Consider the following 20,407-nt stretch of genomic DNA (forward strand, 5'->3'; position numbering starts at 1 on the left):
ACAACTACTCACTGAACCAGTGTTCACTTGTTTATTCTTTATTTTGTCACGTCTCACGTTTTCTTTCAATGAAATCACTTAAGTGATTCTGGGTGTCATCGGCAGGAAGCATGAAAACCTCAAATGAAACTACTGAGAAAAATATGAACAAAGTAAACATGGACAATCTTCAACAGGCAGCACACATGTTTGTTTCTCTGAGGCTTTATTGTCTATTTTTATGTGATGACTTAAAGCAATACTTGCATCATGTCTCTCCTCTAGCTGAAACCAACAAAGAAGAAAAAGAAGACTTAAACAGTGTCATTGCATGACCCAGATGTGCTGAACCGCCGAAAACTGAACTAGGAACTGGCTGCTTGACTGAGATTCTTTCATTGAGCCGGAGCAGAGTAGCTCTCTAAATTAAATCCCTTAACTGCATTGTCCTCTCTGCTTGAACAGGTTTCATCATTTATGTACATTCAGAACACAAACACCCAAAATAGAAAAAATAATATAAGTATGAAGGGAGTCTCTTTCCTCAAACTGAGTGGCTGTACCGAGAGATACTTTCACTTTCATCTAAACGTTTCTGAACTGAATTCACAATAATCTGTTTTTGCCACTGACAAACCCAGCTCCCCCCCACCCCCTTATGTTGCTTAACATCTCATTTAAATTGTTTCCACAGTACGTTGCCTTTTTTATATAAAACATATTTTGGTAATTTCATTTAACTACATGAAAACATTAGAAAACAATTACAACATAAACACAAAAACCTCCTCTCCAGTGTCCAGAGCAACAAATCCAGCACATTGCATTAGGAGTCCCAGAAGAAGTGCAGGAGGAGGACCACTGAGTGATCTGTCCCCCTCCTCCTCCTGTTGTTGTTGTCATGGGGATCATATTAGAAGATGGGATGGCAGCTTGGATCAGAGGGGATACCTCTGCGAGAGCTGGACCTTGAAGAGAATTTATTTGTGGGACTTTCGGGGATGGACGCTGTGATCTGGGTTTAGAACCTGAGGTGAGATTTGTGTTTCACCATGTATCTGATGAAGGAGAAAGAAGGGAAGAAAGTTTAGTTTGAGTCAGAATGAGTAAATTAATTACATCGTTCGTAAGAAAAAGGGCAAAGAGTAGACAAAAAGCTGCGTATATAAGAAGCATGAGAATAAACACCTGTCGAGGGTTTCCCAAAAACGCAGGAAGACAGGCCGGTCCAGATGGCGCCTGTGGTGACTCAACTCCAGGACGGTCACATCCCACTTCTGCACATTTGGGTCTGTCTTTGCCTCGTCATACTTCAGATGAAAGGCTCGAACTGAAGGGAAATCATCCGCACATTTACACTGAAGAATCCAGGTTTTGTGCAGAACTAAAAAGTTCAGCTGCCTTTTTAATCCAGTGAAAATTCAAATTTAAAACAAGTTCTCCATGTGCTGTTTATACAGCAAAATAAATAGTCAATGCCATTGGTTGAATAATTTTACCTTTACCCCACAATAAACCAATGTCAGACTGTTAAATACGGATTCAAAAAGCCAGGGTTTGTGATGTCACAAACCTAAGAAACCCATCCTGTCAACTTCGGTGGGTCTCAGTATCTGAAAATGCTTTTTTTTTTTTTTACATTTGAGTCATTGTGGTTGTTTTTTTCATGACACATATTTTGAATATGTCATTTTGATGAACAGAGAAAACTTTTAGGGGGTTTAATAAGCTACTGGTGAGGGACTTTGAAACATTTGACCGGCACACAAACAATAAGCTGACCACTATATATTGTTTATAGATTGAAGCCATTCTATAAATGTAAGCTGTAACCTTGCTGCCAGGGTGGTAACAATGTCATTAGTAAAAAATATACTTACTTTTGGCAAAAATGTCGACCGGAGATCCATCGGGCAGCAGCCAAGGCCAGCCTTTAAACTGCCAGGCAGGTCCCTGCACGAATACAGCCACCACTCGATCCCTGCAAGAAGGAACATCCTCCGGTTGTTGTCATGAAACAGAGACAGATGTGCTTCATATCTCAGCTGGATAAAGCTGGAATAAATGCCCAGTGGTTGCATGCCTCTGCCAACCAGAGCAATTTCTACAATTTCCAAACTCATGAGATCACCTTTGACCTCTGAAATCTTCATCAGTTAATCATTGAGTCCAAGTGACAACTGGTCAAACAGGGATGGTCGTCAAACCAAAAACATGATCCCTCTGGCGGTTGCCAGAGCAGGGACATAGAAATACAGAATATTTCATATTTAACATAAAACCACATTACCTGCCACCAGTGCATACTAATGGTGCAGTGTTTGACATCATGCTGCTTTTTCATGATCACTGCGTTTGTCTTTGCAGCATGCTGTTTTTTTTTACGTGTGGATTTTATTCACTTTGAACTACATGGTTTCTGCACTTAGGGATGATATTATAAAAACTAAAGAACAACTATTGTAAGAGAAATGTACAGGGTGGTGAAAACCCTGGTAACACACCAGCAGGAAAAACAGATCTAAATCCTCACCCTTTGAACAATAAAAAAAGAAACCTCTCTTATACATCTAAAAATCAATGAAAGGGACGACAGAGAGGCAAGGATCTCCTACCAGTTAAGATTCTAAACACTTGTGCTTCTGACACAGGCTACATTTAAGCTCCTGAATCCTATTTGTTAAAATGTAATGACTCAGGTGTCAACAGCTGAGTCATCTAAAGAGCGGTCTGACATGTGGCTGGTTCATGTTATGATTACAGCGAAAAACCGTTTCTGCTCACACCTAGAAATAGTTTGAGGCTAACTAGACGACAGAGGAATCAACAACATAGGATTATATTTAGCAAACAAATTCTTTTTGATGATATTTCATGTAAATCGAGATTGAGTTACGCCATCTCTAGAGACATCGCTGGTTTTATGTAAATAAATCACTAAGTGCTCACCAGTCTTGTGGAGCCAGCTTGAGCGGCTGATCGATGATGCGGTAAGGCACAGTCACACTCAGTGTCGTGCCACCAGGCTGGATCTGGTCTTTGCGTCTTTGAAGCAGAACCTCATTGTCGCGCTGGATGCCCCCCTTCTTCTTCTCTTCTGATGTGACAAACCTGGTGAGTTACAAACAATATATTTTAACTTCTCATTTTCGTTTATAACCCTCTACTTTGTGCAGTTTCACTTTGCCATGTAACATGTTGAATACACACATTACATTCAACTGACTAACCCCCCCCTCTGTGTAACTTGACTCTGGAACAGTACATGCCACAGCACATCTCGCCAGCTTTCTCCACATGACATAGCGATGCTAAACTATTTCATAGAATCTGTAAGTGATTAATCTGCCTCCATCAGTAAAAGGTGGTTAATTCTGCCTCCAGTGAATCATGTCATACCATTTAGTTACTGGCATCAAGTGTCAGTATTATATTGTTCACTGAAAGGCCGACTGATCTTGTTCTGTGAGAAAGTTTGGGAACTGGAAAGAGCGACAGGTTCAATGATGTTACTCAATTTGTTTCCTTAAATTGAAAACAAAGCGATTCCCTGATAATTTTCTGTACTGATGTAAAATTCTTCTTCCTTCTTGTGTTGTTTTTCAGAACCAGCTGCATAATAATGTGACCTTCTGAATCAACCTCATATCAGGTAAAAATACCCGGTATAAAAGTGAGGAGATAAACGATATTACAATCTCAGGTGGGATTTCTCAGACTGAAGAGTAATATTTTAGAGTCGTGGGAAAAGGAGGACTGTGTGATGTATTGCTGTTGAGGTACATTCTTTCTCACACAAGAAGTGTGTGGCTTTGTCTAACATTTGTTGTTTGTTGATGTGGTTAAACCTGAACACAGTTGCTATGTGCATCACATATTGCATGTGTATGGTTTACAGGAAATTATATTTTTCTCACATTTGACACATCAAAAACTTTAAGTTCATATTTTGCCACTGAGTGTATTAAGGCAGAGTGAGTACAGAGTGTATGATGAACTTATGTGTACGTCTGGTAGGTTAAATCATTGGTAAAAATAATGCATATGTTGGTACATGCAACAATTTTATGCTTCATTTGAAAAATGTTATAAATCACACAGGCTATGTTTGCTGTCTAATGTAGTGAAATGCTTTAAAGTAGCTTTTTAATTAACCGACTCATTTGATACTGTGTATATTGAGAAAAAAAGTATTCACATGTCAAGGGCCATTCTGTGCTTCATTTTATAAAAAAAAGAATCTGATAATCTTCCCAGTAATTATATAACAATATAGTGTTTACTGTAGCTCCATTTTTTTAAGCCTATTAAATGTGTTTTAAAAAAAATTGTTTTGGAATGAGCCCTCACTGCTGTCTCAGTATTAAAAGGTCCAGTGTGTAAGACTTAGGTGAAAGGGAACTATTGGCAGAAATTGAATGTAGAATAATTCTCATGATGTTTCCACTAGTTCGTTTCATCTAAATTGTATGAATTGTAGTTTTCTTTACACCAGAAAAGACCATTTATATTGAGATACTTTATATTTACATCGAGGGGACCCTCTCTACGGAGGCCACCATGTTTTTTACATTAGTCCAGACTGGACAAACTAAACACCTTTTGAGTTTTTATGACAATTAAAGGCTACCAGTTTCTTTTTCATGTTTGCAAGGGGAGGGTGAGGTGAAGGGTGTTCAGCTGCAACATGCAATTTCAACACTAGATATCACTAAATTCTACACACTGTACCTTTAAGTTACTAAAAACACCAAAAACTAAGATTTTCTCAAATTGCCACAAAAGTGAGACAGTGAGGATAATTAAAATCATTTTCAAACAGGAGTGTATGCTTACTTTAGATCCTGCAGAAGATCCTTAGCATTGAGCATTGTGATGAGTGAGGTGGTGGCGGCAGGGATGATGACGATGGGTGTCCGGGAACCTGTAGAACAAAAAAAAGGCAAAATAAAAGATCTAAACACAGATAACGTGTTGGACAGACGGATCAATATAGGAAAAAAAGAGGTTTAATGTAAAACAGCAGTGTTTTATATATAGGAAAGCAAAAAAAGAATATACCTTTCTTCTGATTTGGTGGAGGTCTGGCTTGTGAAACTTGAATGAAAAAGACAAGGAAAAGGTGTTAAGTTTATGAGCACATCCACACATATGGAGGCAGAAATAAACCTAATACAAAGCAGACACAATACTGATATGATACCTACATAAATTACTTTGCTGTTTCTACTGTTACAGGTTCCTGCTGGTATGATGATTATTTTCAATATTAATTATGATTTTCTCATTACCCTATCTACTAAATTGCAATGACAATTATTATTATTATTACAAACATCAACATCTTATAACTGAACCATTCCTCAGAGGTTAAAGCAGAAGCCTAACTTTAAACCCTAACATAAAATTTAAGATGTAAAAGATCTCTACACTGCAATTAGTTTATTAAAAAGGGAAATGCATCCAAAATGAATCAGTCTTGTCATCAGTCACAACACATAGATAGATGCTGCCATGTTGTGATCTAAGACATTCCTAAAATAAAAATAAAAACTGTGGATGAGTAACTTAAGGCAGCATGAGCCAAACAGGAGTGTGATTCTTCTTTGCAAGATAAAGTCTCTCGCAGGGAGGTAGTTTCATCTAAAAATAATGTGTGTGTAAATATGCCATATGTAGCAAAAATTGGCAACCCCAAGTTCATTTTTAGAGAAAAAGAGGTAGCACAGTCTGATCATGAGCCAAAAAACAGTGACGAAAGGTTTTGCCTCTTCTCTTCTTGTACATGGACATCTTAAAGATACTAGCTAATAATGTGAACTGCAGTAAGGGTCTGAACTCTGACTGGCTGGTTGGATAATGCAGTGTTTCTCCTCTAAGCTATGGGAAGGAAGACCAGATGAATGACACGTGCAGACTGCTGCCTGAGATTTTCCGACAACTGAAAACTAGGGGGATGGGATTTGGTGCAAGTCCCCATAGGAGTTAGCATCGGATGATCACAGAAAGTGGATGTTGCAGTTTTTTTATAGTTTTCAACACAACTTCAGGTTAATAAAAAAATGAAGTACAATTGAGGCAGAGAAGAGGTTTAACATTTGCAACCCTTAAGGAATTCAGAAAACGGGGAAAAGCCACAACCTAACTGTGAAACAGGAGAAGAAAAGCTGCTTTGTTACACTGTAGCTTTTCCATCAGTTGCTCAGACCTTCCCTGCATATCCAATATGCAAAGGAATGCATGAAATAGATAAGGAGGAAGGAGCAGATGGTGCATGACAAACAACAACACAAAAAAACCCCACTTTAATTTGTGTTGGTGAAACTTACTCAGTTTGTTGTTGATTTCAGGTCCATTCAAATGCAAAACATCAAGATGAATCCAGTGGAGGAGAACCCCATATACTTGTACAGGTTCCCCCACTACTGTTTTTCATACAGTCATAGAAGATCCTTACACTGTTTTATTACATTTAACCTAAGTTGGCTACAAGTGTTAGCAGAACTCTGCATATACTATTGATGCTCTGTTACCTGTGCTGTTCTATAAGAAATCCACTTTTTCCTTGGTCCTTGTAATGCATAACAAAATTGTCAGTAAACTTTCACTAAAACAATGTCAGGAGTCTTCTGCATGAATGTATGTAGTTGTAAGCAATAAAAACTAACCAGGACGAGGGACAGGCTGCAGTGCAGGGGTCTGGGCCTTCCGAGCAGATGCTCCTTCCTGGAAAACACAACATCCCAAGGTCATAAACATGCAGCAAACATACTATACTGCAAATCTTATATGAATAGAATATTGCAGCAATATCAGGCTGTGTTGGTGTGCGTCAAAAAGCCTAACCTAGTGCTTATAGAGACTTTGAGAATTCAAGATTTAAAAGCTCCAAACAATATGAAGAAAAGGGTTGAATTGGGACAACTTCCATAGAAAGGCTGCAACCCTTTTTCCTTGTTTATATAATTCTCCTTGAGAAACATGGAACATGCTGCTCCCAGTCATACAGTAGTCGAATTTAAATGACAATGCTTGAAAATTCAGGCAACAGTCCATCACGACTGAATGAGCACAGCAGAAAGATTGTATTAATTGAGTGTCCTAATCATCACCCAGGACAAGTGACTGGGACTAAAATGGGGTTTTGAGCTGCACTGTCCATGCGTGCACAAGTTAAGAGGAAGCGGTTGTGGAGGTGCTGACATGAATGTTTCTCATCTCTCTCCTATTAGTTCACATCATGCTAGTGCTTTATTATCCTTTTTGAAGAGTGGGCAGGATTTCATATAGGTCAGCAGAGCAACCCCTCCCCCCACAACGGAGTAGGCAGCAACAGCAGCAGCAGAGAAGGCGTGACGTGGTAGGAGAGCGTACTGCTACCAAGCCTGGAGCTGCTTTCAGAATGAATACACAATTCACAGCGCTGCCCCCTGCCCCATCTTTCTCCTCCCCCGCCGCTTTCACCCTCCTAGCCTTAGCGCTCTCACAGACAACGAGACGGCACAGATCGGCTGCTGAATGAGGAGGGTGAAAAGAGGAAAATGGAAACGAAAAAAGGGAAGAGAAGCAGATAGGGGGAGGGAAGATAACACAAGAGCATGTGAATCAGAGGAAAGAGAGAAGCAAGAGGAAGCATTAGCATGGTTATGCATCATCCAGAGAATTACCCAATCTATCGACTGCTGCAGTAATATTCACACCATGGAGTGAGAGGACAGTGAAAGGACCATCGCTAACTGTCAGCTGCCGTCTTTCTTCTGCCTTTGGCCAGAGGAAGCATCAGCAGCAGCACCGTTGGCATCAAGCCACTGGGGACAATGCGCCAAAGACAGAGAGACTACAACACTGGAGCCCTGACACCTGTGCTGCTGATGCACACAGACACATATCTTTTTTTCATGCATGTGTTAGATAACCACGAGTTCCTGGAAGAGTAATACATTTTTCAAGAGACTGCTATACTGATAAAGAAGACCATTAGTTTCACCTTCTAATTATAAGAAAGGCTGATTTGTAACATGTCAAAGTAAATAATGAGGACCTCAACTGTACGTGAGACCAAGAGGAAGATCAGTGTGTGAGGATTGCATTTCATCACAGGAATGGATTCAAGAAATAAGCGAGTACTTAGAAGAAAACAGGTACGTTTTGTTCTGAAGCCTTAAAAACAAATGCATACCAACACAATGCTGCGATGAAGAAATAGTTCATGCTGCAAAATCAATAATCAGTTTTGTGTACTGTACAGAATGTGAAGGGTGTTTCCTGTTTTTTTTTACAGGAAACAGTTTCAATTTCAGTTTCTGCATGCTAGATAGGCAACAGAAGTCTTTGCGGTTCTTCTGTGAGCTCTCACAAACCAGTCTTTGTCTTGTCTGGGTAGTGTGTAATTCAGTAAACAACTGAGAGAATAGTGCAGCATGCAAACATAGGCTGTTATTAACCATTCCTCGTCTGGGTTCTGTTCAAGGCCAAAGGAATGTCGAGTTGTGAATGTAAAACATAATTCAGTTCATTCTTGCACTGAAAGCAACACTATAAGAAATCATTTCCTTCAAAGATCAAGTGGCCTACATCAAAAGTTAGAATGTCAGATATGTAAGCAGATAAAGTCTTGAAAAAAAAAAAATTAGCATTAGCCTCCTGTGAAAAAATGTGAACCAATAATTTTTTATGCCTGGTAGTTTAGAACATGCCAAAGACTTGTCATTATCTACTGCATTGGATTTTCAAGTCATCTGTAGAGCCACAAGAGAACAGACTGGGAAGGGCATATGTCTTTTTACAATGCAAATCCCAAAATTAAATTCACAATCACCTACTTTTACTTATTAAGTTGTGCAATTTTTACTTTACTTTCAACATTCTTCTTTTCTCAAAAAATATCTCAGGGTTTTTCCTGGCTGAAAATAATGCAGGGGCTGTACAGAGCCTCTTAAGGATAAGAGCGATATCACATTGCGTAGTCACCTATGTGTGCACACATACGCACACACCTTCTCTTTTTCCCTCTTTCTCTCTCTCTCTCTCTCTCTCTCTCTCTCTCTCTCTCTCTATCTATCTCTCTCTCTCTCTCTGACACAGAGACACTCACACACAGGTTGGCAGTGTGCAGCGCGAATGATAAAGACACAGAGGAGCATTTAATTACAAACAGAGCTGGCAAAAACATTTTTACGATCCTAACATACATGAAAAGACCCAATTACGACCCAGATTACGATTCTGCTAAGTTTTTATCCGTACAAAGGGTAAATAACTATATCCGGTTTGCACTGTAATGTCTTCTGTGGAAACAGGAACTAGAATTTTGTCTGGAGGCGGAGGCCGCTCAAAATTGGATGGAGGTGGCCACCTGACAATTCTCAATGCGGGAAAAACACTATCTTGCTGCTTAATGTGTAGCTAGCATACTGTGGCTTAATGGAGTGTAAATATTATTTACAATAAAAAGCTGCCTGGTAAAAAAAAAATTAAATAGTAGAAATTAACCCAAACAAAGTTGCACAGCATCAAACCAGGGCCACAGAGTGACAGGGAACTGCACAATCAAGTGGTATCTCTCTCTGTGTTTGTCACAGAACAACACCTTTATCCATGTAGACACTCCAGCCATTGCCAATATCAAATCATTGATTATAGCTGCTTTCATGGGACTATGTGATAGGCTATATCTATTTTATTTTCATCTTCTTATCTCCTGTCTTCTAGGGCATCACCGGACATCAACAAATTGATATACATACATGTATATGGAAATGGAATACCAACACCAGTCCATTTGTCAATTCATCACATAAACGTCCCTTTATCTCCTGGGATCAAGACTTGATCAAATCCTGCTGACAAGTGGACTTCTACCAACTGAGTAAACTACTGCTAACAGAACTATGCAGTGGAGACGACGCCACTGTTGTGCACACACAGCTAAACTTTTGTATCTCCTCTCACTGTTGGGTGTACTGGTCTTTCTGGTCCACCAGGTGTGGCTGCCTAGGCTAACAGGTATGCCATGGTGGAGAGGTCATCCAGTGGTGTATGGAGGTGGGGGACTTCAAAACACCAAAACCAAACTGAATATGAGCTCTGAACATTCAATGTGGAGGTTTGTCATTGTTCCTCAGCCGACTTTGAAGATTGACGCCAACATCAGCTTCCATGAGAAGGAAGGTGTCTCCTCTCCTCGAGACCCAAGTTCTGACAACACCCTGGCAGCCAACACAAGCATAAGTGGGGAGGGAGATCTTAAAGGAATGATAACTCATGGGCCTTTCTCTTATGTTATCAATGAGCAAGACAAATGTTCAGAAAACAGACCCGCCCCATTTCTTGTATTACTGATAGCCACTGAGGCTCGGAAGGTGGAGGCAAGGAACGCTATACGTCAGACGTGGGGGAATGAGAGTGTCGCTCTGACTCTGGGAATCATCCGGCTCTTCATGTTGGGGAAAAACGAGGGAGAGCTAGGACTTTTACAACAAAGGATGCTAGAAGCAGAGAGCAAAAGGCATCACGATATTATTCAGCAGGACTTTGTAGATTCCTACAAAAACCTGACCATAAAGACGTTGATGGGAATGAATTGGGTGGCAATGCACTGCCCACGGGCCAGCTATGTCATGAAGACGGACAGTGACATGTTCGTCAACACAGAGTACCTCATATATAAGCTTCTCATGCCAGAACTATTTCCCAGGAAGAATTACTTCACAGGAAATAACATGAGAGGCTTTGCACCTAACCGAAATAAAAACAGCAAATGGTACATGCCACCAGAGCAGTACCCAAGTGAGAAGTACCCCACCTTCTGCTCTGGCACTGGTTACGTCTTATCTGGAGACTTGGCGATAAAAATCTACCAAGCATCTCTAAGTATCCCTCACCTGCATCTAGAGGATGTGTATGTGGGAATATGCCTGGCCAAGCTCCGGATCGAGCCGGTGCCACCGCCCAATGAGTTCCTATTCAACCACTGGCGGGTTTCTTACTCCAGCTGCAAGTATAGCCATCTGATAACATCGCATGGGTTTCATCCCAATGAACTACTTAAATACTGGCATCACCTACAAAGCAACAAACACAATGCCTGCATCAACACATTTAAAGAGAGAGGGGGCAGGATGCACGCAGTCCAAAGGATTAAATGAAAAAAGCTCAATAACTGACACTCACAAGCTCTTTGTTAAGCCCGTTCATACTCGACAAAAAACACACAAACATCTGGTTCTGTCTTTAGTGGGAAAAGGTACAATTGTCATATTACTCTGCCATAGTCACTGGTAACTGTCAGCTCCAGCTCAGATTGGCAGTCATGGAAACATGACTCCCCTTTTCTGGTGTTACCACATTTGTCATAGCTGTAACCTTGGTAACATTTGTAAGACCTCAGACACAAATTCCATCGCAGTTCAAAACAGAGAGGCAAACTTGTCTCCTTGAGACGAGAAAGGAGTCAATTATCTTTGTAGTGGGTTTGGTAAAGTTTAAGAAACCTGCATATCTATGTTAACTTTGGGTGCCAATCCTTTTTATCTCATACGAAGGGATTTATCAATGTTTTTTATATGGGAACTCGGCATAAATGAGAAAAAACTGATGAAGTGCTTCATTATTATTGCCAATTTTGTACAAAGGAAGAAAACAGTTTCTATGTCTTGATTCAAACCATTGGAGAGTTTGTGTTCACAGTTCTAGTTCACACTTACTCTACTTTTTGGAATAATGTGCATCATACTACATGATTTATATGTGCAGATACAAGTTCAAAACTAGAGTCAACAAGGTACAGTGCCAATAAACGTTTTAACTTGCATATCAAAAGTCAGGGAAGTCATTTTAAAAGAGTTTTAACAGTTAAGTAATTACAGACTGAGATTGCAGACCATCAATCATTTTTGGAGATTACAAATAAAAATTACATTTGGCTCTTAAACAACAGATCCTCTTGTTGATTGAGTAAGGTCCTATCTATGAAAAAATAGTTCCTGTCTGTAGTTTTTGCAGATTCTCTTTCATATGGTCAAATGGAATAGGAAAGACCAGCAGAATTTATTTTTAATAGAATGTTGAAAGCTTAAATGTGTAAAATAATTTTTACTGAAAAACTCTAGAAACAAAAGTGTAAAGTCTCAATAATAATCTCTTGGATCACACATCATGTGTGATGCAAGTGTCTTGGTGAACAAAAATTTTTTGTGTACAAAGAGAACAGCACAGGGCCTTATGTACACCCTCTGATGACATAACATACAAGACTCAGACGGAAGCATATGCAGATAAACGAAGTGTAACACCAACATACGCATGTGTCAGCTGAATGATGCATTATGTGTTTACTGCCATAAAACAAATAAGACTTGGGCAATGTGACACTGAAACTCGGTTTAGCAGCTTCAAGCAATTAAAAAGTGTCTGTTTCTAGGTACTGGCAACATGAAATGTAAACATGCAGTTTAACTCTTCAGCAAACAAGAAGCCCCGTTCTTACCGTCACTGACTTCAGGGTCATGCCGTGGTAGGTGCCCATGGTGTCGATCTTGAAACCCTCCGTTTCTGAGGACACACACAATGAGTTAAGACAGCTGGCAGAATTATTTTTTTTGTTGCATGAAAATATTACAATATTTGCACCTTAATTCTTACAACTACTGTCCAACGCTTAAGGAAACTTTGCATATGCTCAACATTATATCTATAGATTTTTCACCATTTGTGCTAAAAGTAGAATCCATTTCACAAGTGTTAAAAACAATTGGGCAAAGCACACAAAGAGCTTAAACTGTGATGTGACTGCATTTGTTACAAATGGGGAAAAGAGGTGAGAGTGTAAAATCACCAGTAAACCACAGTAAAATTCCTGACAGTTAGTGCAGCTGTGTTAAATTTAGGATTATTACGAAAGCTGTGTTTGATTTCCACACTCAGGTAAATGTCCAGCATCAGCCAAAGTTAGAAACCGTTTCCCAGACACATGGGAGGATGTGCAGCATGCAGTTTATGTACATGGCGCTGAAGATTTTTTAGCCTTAAAAGACAGATTGTGAAGTGTGACCATCTTTTGGTTTTATAAAAGAGCTGAGCGAAGCCTAATTGAAGATGCATGCCTTGTCTGCAAACATGCACAAAGTAAATCTCTGTGAATGGGGGCAACACTTTGAATGCAAGGCGAGTTAACACATGATGTGGGGGACTTTTTGAATGGGAAAAAAAGTTTTTTCTGTCTTACTTGCAAATTGCTTGTCAATAATGTAAACTGGCTCTTTTTGTGTTTCCTAAACAATACATAATGCTGTGCTGCTGTATGCATTGTGTCTGCAGACTCTATTTGCTTAACACACTCAGTAACTCATCAAAAACACAACATAATTATAAATAATAATGAACTTTCACACTTATTCAAATTGTGGGAGTATGAAAGCAGCTGTGCAGCTGAGTTGGAGACACACTAGCCTTAGAAAGCTGGTGTTGACAGTAAGTCGCTGGTTTAGCTCCAACAAAGGTAGTATCTGTGACGTCTATCAGTGAATCACACTATTGCAACATTATGCATCATTAGGAGGTCAGCATGGCCATTATCATTATTATAATCATTATTATTCTCCAAGCAGAGCCTCCACTGTGTGTTATTACACAATACTAAAAATGTATTCTTCTTAATAACACTTATTAGACTGATAATACACATTGTCAACATAAACATTGAAGATCATATCAGTCTATCTACTGTTTTTATTAAATAATCTCTATACAAACACAAAATAAAGTCATACATTGGGCCTACATACATCAACATAACTTGGTTAAATTGCATTGTAAATTATATTATTCCTTTAGCTCCTATATGTGTGATTGTTTTTCACTAGTATCTGACTATGACTCTAACACTGTTTTTTTCTTACTAATTATTTTTGGGGATATTAAACCAGCAATACATCAGGGCTCTATAAAAGCATGTACTGGTGTAAGTAGTGGGATGTCCTTGTTAACCAAACACACTCTAATGGTGTCTTAATGGGCAGTTACTGGGGAAATTACCAGAAATGCATCACACAAGTAAGCACTTGACTATTTGCAAATACTGCAAACGTGTGTATTTTGTTGGAAACCATGAATATTTTTCAATATATCCATCCATTAGCTACACAACTTACTCCATGAGGGTTGTTTAAACCCAGAACCTTCCTACTGATTACTTTTCTTGAATGAAAAGAGTAAAGTGATACTATGGAAATGTGAAAATCATTCAAGATGACAACAAAGAGTAAGATGTTCGACAGGTATGTCTATAACAGTCTATATGCTGTATTTCTATCTAGTCTGTCTGTATTGGAAAGGCATATACTTCCTGATAAATCTTTATCTAGTCATGTGCCAACACATTTGCATTAACTGTATTAAATGATCACAGAAATAAGATCTTGATTAAGCTTTAAAGACTAATAATAATCATCAATAGCTACAATGACATCAAACAAGTTCTCACAACTTAGTGCCACATAAAAGGTGTGCCAAAAGTATTTTAAACAACCTGGGACTACATTTCCTGTTTACAATTGTGTGACTAAACTTACATCTGGAATTTACATGTGGTCTGTGTCTGGAAAATTGCCTCTTATCACAAGCCTTTGCATCTGGTATTTAATAGCAGTCTTGTTATCTTATTTTGTACCCATTGTTCTAAAATGAAAACCATTTCAGCCAAAGTTTATGTACCTTGGGCCAAAGAACCACCACTAATTCATTAGCTCCATTTTTACTTTTTGTCCTCACACTTCAGGGGAAATCTGGCTGATACAATGTGTTCAGTGTGAAAATATATCACATATATATTAGTCAGTCAGCCAGGAGTAGTTGGAGATCTGAATTAAGCAACAACTCTCTTATTTTTTAACTACCACACACCTTCTTCTTCCTTGAGAGTAAGAGTAGAGAAACACGAACTCACCCTCTTTTCCTTTGAATCGCTCCTGATCGTATCTGTTGTAGGCAGCAGGGACAGGCTGCTTGTTCCTTAAGGACGGGTCCTGAAAATTGCACGAAATAAAAACAAATAATTACTGTTATAACTGTCATACTTTTCAATGAAAACCTCAGTAGTAGCAATTTATAGAGTTACTGATGCTTTTATTGGTTGAAACAAGTGTTTCTACATCCGTTTAAATTCATGCTTAATTTTAATAAAACATCATTCAAACGTCTTTCCCTTTAAGTGTAAAGATGTTAATATACACGCAATTATTTTGACTGATGTCACTAACTGCCTTGAACACCCGGAGAAACTGGAATGTGAGACACAAATATAAAGCAGAGTAAATGAAATTTGTACCACTTGAGTTGTGGTCTGTGCTGGTCTCTGTTCTGGAGCTCGGCCTTCTTCTCTGGCTTTCACTGACTGAAGAATGGCAAATATGTTCTTGGAGAAGTTCTGAAAAGATGTGACACAGATATATAAAACATTATTGTTTCATTCATCCTGTGTGTTTGTCTTATCAGGTCTGTGGCCAAAGGCTGATGAAAAAAGAAGAATCACACAAAACTTTTCATCACAGGAGCTGTTCAACCTTTTTATAATTTGACCATGATATTTTCTGATACACTATTTTGAGCAAAAGCATGCGCAGCAAAGTGAATCACATGTTAGTCTTTACTGAATGGAACCTGGAAAAAAAAAGAGCCCCCTTAAATTTAATCTAGCTGCACTGAGAAATCAGTCCCCAAAACAAATCAGACTTTTTCCATCATGACCATAAATAATTCCCAGGGAAGAAAACTAACTTTTAAAAGGGACAGGGATACAGGTGACTTTTAGACCATCCTCGGCACTAACTCTTCAATGTGTTCAGAAAACCGCGAGAAGAAATGTTGGAAGAAAAAATATCATGTTGATTGCACAGTTGGGAGCTGTTTACACGAGGTCCTCTTGGGCAACTTCAGAAAGTCAGCCACAAATCAAAACCAGTGTGGATCAATGTCCAAAACAGATGAGAGGTGATTTCTAGTAAACATTAAAAACTAAGTTGAGCATTATAAACGATTGAAATTAGAGAACATATATATACTGTTATTTTAACACATGCTCTAATCTATGGATTAGGATTTGATGTAAATCATGCAACATCTCCAGAGCAAGTCTGTTCTTGTAGAAGTGTTACTTAAACTCACAGCCAGGTACCTATATGAACACTGACACTGGTTTTGATAGCTGAGTATGTCCTCCTGTTCTCTTAAATTACAGTGCTTGTAAAAGTAATTTCCCTTTGAATTTTAACAGCGGCTCCAATAGGAAACACAGAGTGTGAAGAAAAGAATGATTTTTAAACTAGATATACTTCTTTATTTTTGGTAGCCGGATTGGAATGGACATTAAAAATGGTAAGTAATTTATATTCTATTAGAATAATTTCTTGCTATAGTGTTGATTGACTTCATGCTCAGAGTTCTTCAGTGGTTCATTAAATCCATCTTTTGAAAGTCAATTCAAACTGGATAGAACTCATGCCATTGCTGCCATCTAGTGGTTATATTTGTCATGTTTCTCTATATTGAAGAAGAGGTTTGATCATCTGGAAATGCACACACACACACACACACACACACACACACACACACACACACACACACACACACACACACACACACACACACACACACACACACACACACACACACACACACACACACACACACACACACACACACACACACACACACACACACACACACCTTGAGAGTTCAGCAGACTAGAACAGCTGTTTTCAAACTCTGAAGGCTGTTCTCGAGTACAGTTCCAATTGTCGTCTGACTCTTCCAGCAAGGAAAATGTCAAACATGAAAGGCTAAACCAAGGTTCATTACAAAAATTGAGTGACATATGTATGTACTGTTGTCATCATCTACATGGTCTGCGTCTATGTGAATACATTGATTGGTTTGTGGACGGGCGGATGTCTGACTAGCACTTGGTTTATTCAGCAGGTCATTGTTTTGTTTGAATGGAGAAAATTAATGAACCTCTTCATGTTGATAATTTCTTTTCTGTGATATCATTATAGTTTTACTTCCACCATGACCAATTACAGGCAAGGTATTCTACACCAGGTTGAATGCAGCAAACTAACGCCCTTGTATTTCAAACATTATATTCTACACAAGACTGCAGTCCTGTAAGCCTGGATAACTATTTCTAAACTTCCAGTACTTCCAGAACTATCCAATAAAAGGTGTTTTCGCACTGTAAACAACCAAAAACCATGATTCAGTTGGATCCAAGATCGAGACAGCCCCTTTTGCTCAAACTTAATTTTGGTCCACTGGTCCCAACCTTGGTCCAAGGCAATTTTCACACCTGTTATTTTGGTTGTGACTAAACTGAAAAGTCTGAAGGGTCAGGGCCAAACAAGATACGTATGAAAGTGCCAAAATTCCATTTAAAAACTGTCAAGGTCTAAAACTAAACCACTTTGCAGGCAAGAATATAAGAAAACTCACTACTCTGACACACACTATGTATATAGGGAAATATATTTACTGTGACAAAAGAAAAACCTGAAAGCTCTATGTGATTGGATGTCATTTGCTCAAAGCAGACTGACCTTTCCAGTGCTCTGGAGAATGGTTGTCCTGGTCCTCCAGACCCTCTCTCTGCTGACAATATCTCTGGTGACATCCATCTCTGAATTCACAAAGCTTCTCTGCTTCAGGGTTATGTCATCATCCAGATCTGTTTTGATGGTGGAACGTTTCTTGGCCATAATCTTGGCTTTGATGGCAGCAATTTTCTCCACAGACATGGCCTCAGACAGAGATCTGGAGAAAGAGAAGAAGAAAAGGAAGAGGAGGAAATGTTTTGTTTATTTAAATAGCTCATGAAACTGCAGGTGTTGAACATGCTATTAATACTCATCACGCCACACTGATAATGCATGTTGAATAAAAAAATCCACAAGTGTTGAAAGGTTAAACAGAAATCATGTAACACAAGTGTAAGATGATTAAGGTGGATCCATGTTACCTGATCTGGTCAGTCTGCACGATGCCTTCTTTGTGGCCCTCCAGACGGGCAGCAAGACGCTCCTTGTCCAGACGCACTCGTTCCTCATCCTTAAATTCAAAGCCATGAACAAACTTGATGAGAAAACTACAGAATAACCCACAATGTAATCTTCAGTCAGTGCTAAATTTGCACATTTGCAAAACACACTTTATTGCTTGTCGCTACTGTAAATCAGTCAGAAAACAAAGTTGGACTTTACAATAAAATGACATTGTCTACAACAAGGACCCTTATCGTCATCCATATACATTCAATTTCTTTTGCCGTGTATGCAAGATAGTGATTTTGTAATTGTAACAAAATTTACTTAATTTATTGCAAAATCTATATTCAGATTTAACACCATGTTTATGAAATTGCAAATAATAAAAATAATTTAACAGTCATAAAAAAAATTATAATTTGAAAAGCATTAGACTAAAATATGCCACCCATTATCATTGCCATAATGTCATCAACAATAGATGTAGATGAGCATCAACTACAAGCTTCACTAACAATTCGTTCTGTGTCCTGCAGCAGGTGTAAATTTGAGATTCAAACTAAGGCAGTTAAACAATCCAAAATGGTACTTAGGTACACAGAACAACATGTGATTATCAAGACCAATTAATATTACAGTTGTTTTGTATAAATAAATCATATTCTTATCAACTTACCTCAATCCTTGGCTTTTTGGCTTCAGAAGATACCTCATCAGCTGCTCTTTTGACTGGGAGGAGGAACAAAATCATTTTATTATGTCACTGTGTTTTGCAGCAGACATTCTCAAAAAAGTCTTCAAAAATATGACAAATTTGAATATAGCAGCAAAAGTCATAACAAAAGCCACCATTTATTTGGTTAATTATAATAATCATGAAGCAACAACAAAATAAATATGGTGTAAAATTACCTTGCGTTGGCCGTTGCAACCCTATCTCTATAGGTGCACTTCTGTCAATACTCGTTGATGTAGCTGTAATTGGAGAGAATTAGATCACGTGTTAGAAATTCTTATTAGACCAAGTCAAAACTTAAAGGAAATCAGGACATTATGCTAGGGAAACACATCATTGACAGCTTAAACATGAAAAGAACCACAATTTACAAATCACCAGAGATCATATAAGTGCTACTTACAACTATCGCCATTGAGATATGACAGCAAGCCCTTTCGATCAGGTCTTCTGACAACAGGAATGTTCTCTGTCTAAAAGCAAACATGTAAACACAGTCAGGGCAGATTTAAGGAAGTCTGGCGGTTGTTAAAAAAGAGGCTGCAACGGGGTTTTGACTTTTTGACAGTTTGGCTCAGTTTGATAGTTACTTACTGCAGCTCTTCGAACATAGGATGGATGCGAGAGATGGACATTGTTGAGCAAGAACAAGATAGAGTCCAAAGTATAGTACTCTTTGGGCTGGCCCTCTTTACCAGTACTGAGAGACAGAAACACAGGAAAAGAACATGAGGAAGAGGAAAAAACACTCAGACCTCATGATTATTTGATCATCATGAAAACACCACTTAAATCAACACTGCAAGTTGGAGCTAATGCAAAATCCATAGTGGTGGATATATGAAATGTGTTTAGGTGCAAGTAACTTCATGAGGGCAACGTTACACGGGTTCTACTGTCAACTAAGCAGGAAACTGTCATCAGATATTTAGCTAGCTAATCTGTTGACCCCTTCATGAGCTAACGTTTGAACAGGGCCACTACCAGTCATGAACGCAGACACTCAACACGCAATTCTTCTTTACCCTTGAGCCAGCGGAGCCCTGACTTCATGGACAGACAGCTCAACATTAGCTCCGTCAGTTAGCCACACATCACTAATGCAAATTTAGCTACACGTCTCTTAAATGTATTTTAAGTTGAAAAAATGTGAATTGACACGAATTAGTGCAAACGTAGAGACACAGGAGTGTTGGCTGCACTGTTTAAATGTAACTTCAGAGCAACTAAACAGGGCTTTCAGTTTGAAGTACACCAACGAGTAGTGGAGTTGAGTTAGCATCTGTTTGCTAGCGAGTGTTCGCGGTTACCAGCAGCACAGGGCACCGACCGATGAGCTGCAGCCGCCGGCCTACAAACGTTCACATGGATTTTTAACACCGACATACCCCCAGATTATGTAGTTGGTCTTGACATTTTTCGGCCAGGAGAACTCCCCGAATATAACTTCATCTCCTTTAGCGACGATTTCCTTTTTCTGGATGTTGTACTGACGAAGAACACTCAACACATCCGCCATCTTCACTTCTCTTGTTGTAGTGTGTTTGCGAGGCCCCCAGTTATAAACAGCATGTGGCCTCGCAGGATGCCTGATCTGAATTCTCTTTCTGTTTCTCGGTGGCACCCTTGGTAAGATGGTTCTACACAACGATTTGAC

At 39.0% G+C, this 20,407-nt stretch overlaps 2 protein-coding genes across 2 annotated transcripts; one reads left to right on the forward strand and one right to left on the reverse strand.

The window, feature by feature from the left end:
• Positions 1 to 188: 188 nt before the first annotated feature.
• On the reverse strand, positions 189 to 20,312 carry cdc73 (cell division cycle 73, Paf1/RNA polymerase II complex component, homolog (S. cerevisiae)). The gene is made up of 17 exons (XM_020111075.2): positions 20,139 to 20,312; positions 19,345 to 19,450; positions 19,154 to 19,223; positions 18,927 to 18,989; positions 18,691 to 18,743; positions 17,990 to 18,078; positions 17,571 to 17,784; positions 15,305 to 15,403; positions 14,924 to 15,002; positions 12,467 to 12,531; positions 6,648 to 6,705; positions 5,041 to 5,076; positions 4,816 to 4,903; positions 2,929 to 3,090; positions 1,860 to 1,960; positions 1,168 to 1,309; positions 189 to 1,037 (listed from the first exon to the last, which is right to left on the reverse strand). Exons 1-17 carry the CDS (start codon positions 20,267 to 20,269, stop codon positions 1,001 to 1,003), a joined length of 1,593 nt encoding a protein of 530 aa, XP_019966634.1. The 5' UTR covers positions 20,270 to 20,312; the 3' UTR covers positions 189 to 1,000.
• LOC109645469 (beta-1,3-galactosyltransferase 2) lies at positions 7,285 to 13,280 on the forward strand. The gene is made up of 2 exons (XM_020111084.2): positions 7,285 to 8,120; positions 9,691 to 13,280. The coding sequence occupies exon 2, from the start codon at positions 9,870 to 9,872 to the stop codon at positions 11,124 to 11,126; it is 1,257 nt and encodes a 418-aa protein (XP_019966643.1). The 5' UTR covers positions 7,285 to 8,120; positions 9,691 to 9,869; the 3' UTR covers positions 11,127 to 13,280.
• Positions 20,313 to 20,407: the final 95 nt, after the last annotated feature.

Source organism: Paralichthys olivaceus, chromosome 16 (assembly GCF_024713975.1).
Source record: "Paralichthys olivaceus isolate ysfri-2021 chromosome 16, ASM2471397v2, whole genome shotgun sequence".
NCBI lineage: Eukaryota > Metazoa > Chordata > Actinopteri > Pleuronectiformes > Paralichthyidae > Paralichthys > Paralichthys olivaceus.

Bases quoted from the DNA above. Each gene is read 5' to 3' on its own strand.
- LOC109645469 (XM_020111084.2), top strand. From the start codon at position 9,870: ATGCAGTGGAGACGACGCCACTGTTGTGCACACACAGCTAAACTTTTG.
- cdc73 (XM_020111075.2), bottom strand. From the start codon at position 20,269: ATGGCGGATGTGTTGAGTGTTCTTCGTCAGTACAACATCCAGAAAAAG. The intron at 17,785-17,989 runs GTAACATGGATC...CTCTTTCTCCAG, and splicing joins GTGCAGACTGACCAGATCAG to ATCTCTGTCTGAGGCCATGT. The intron at 5,077-6,647 runs GTTAGTTTTTAT...TTTTCATTCAAG, and splicing joins GCAGCCTGTCCCTCGTCCTG to TTTCACAAGCCAGACCTCCA.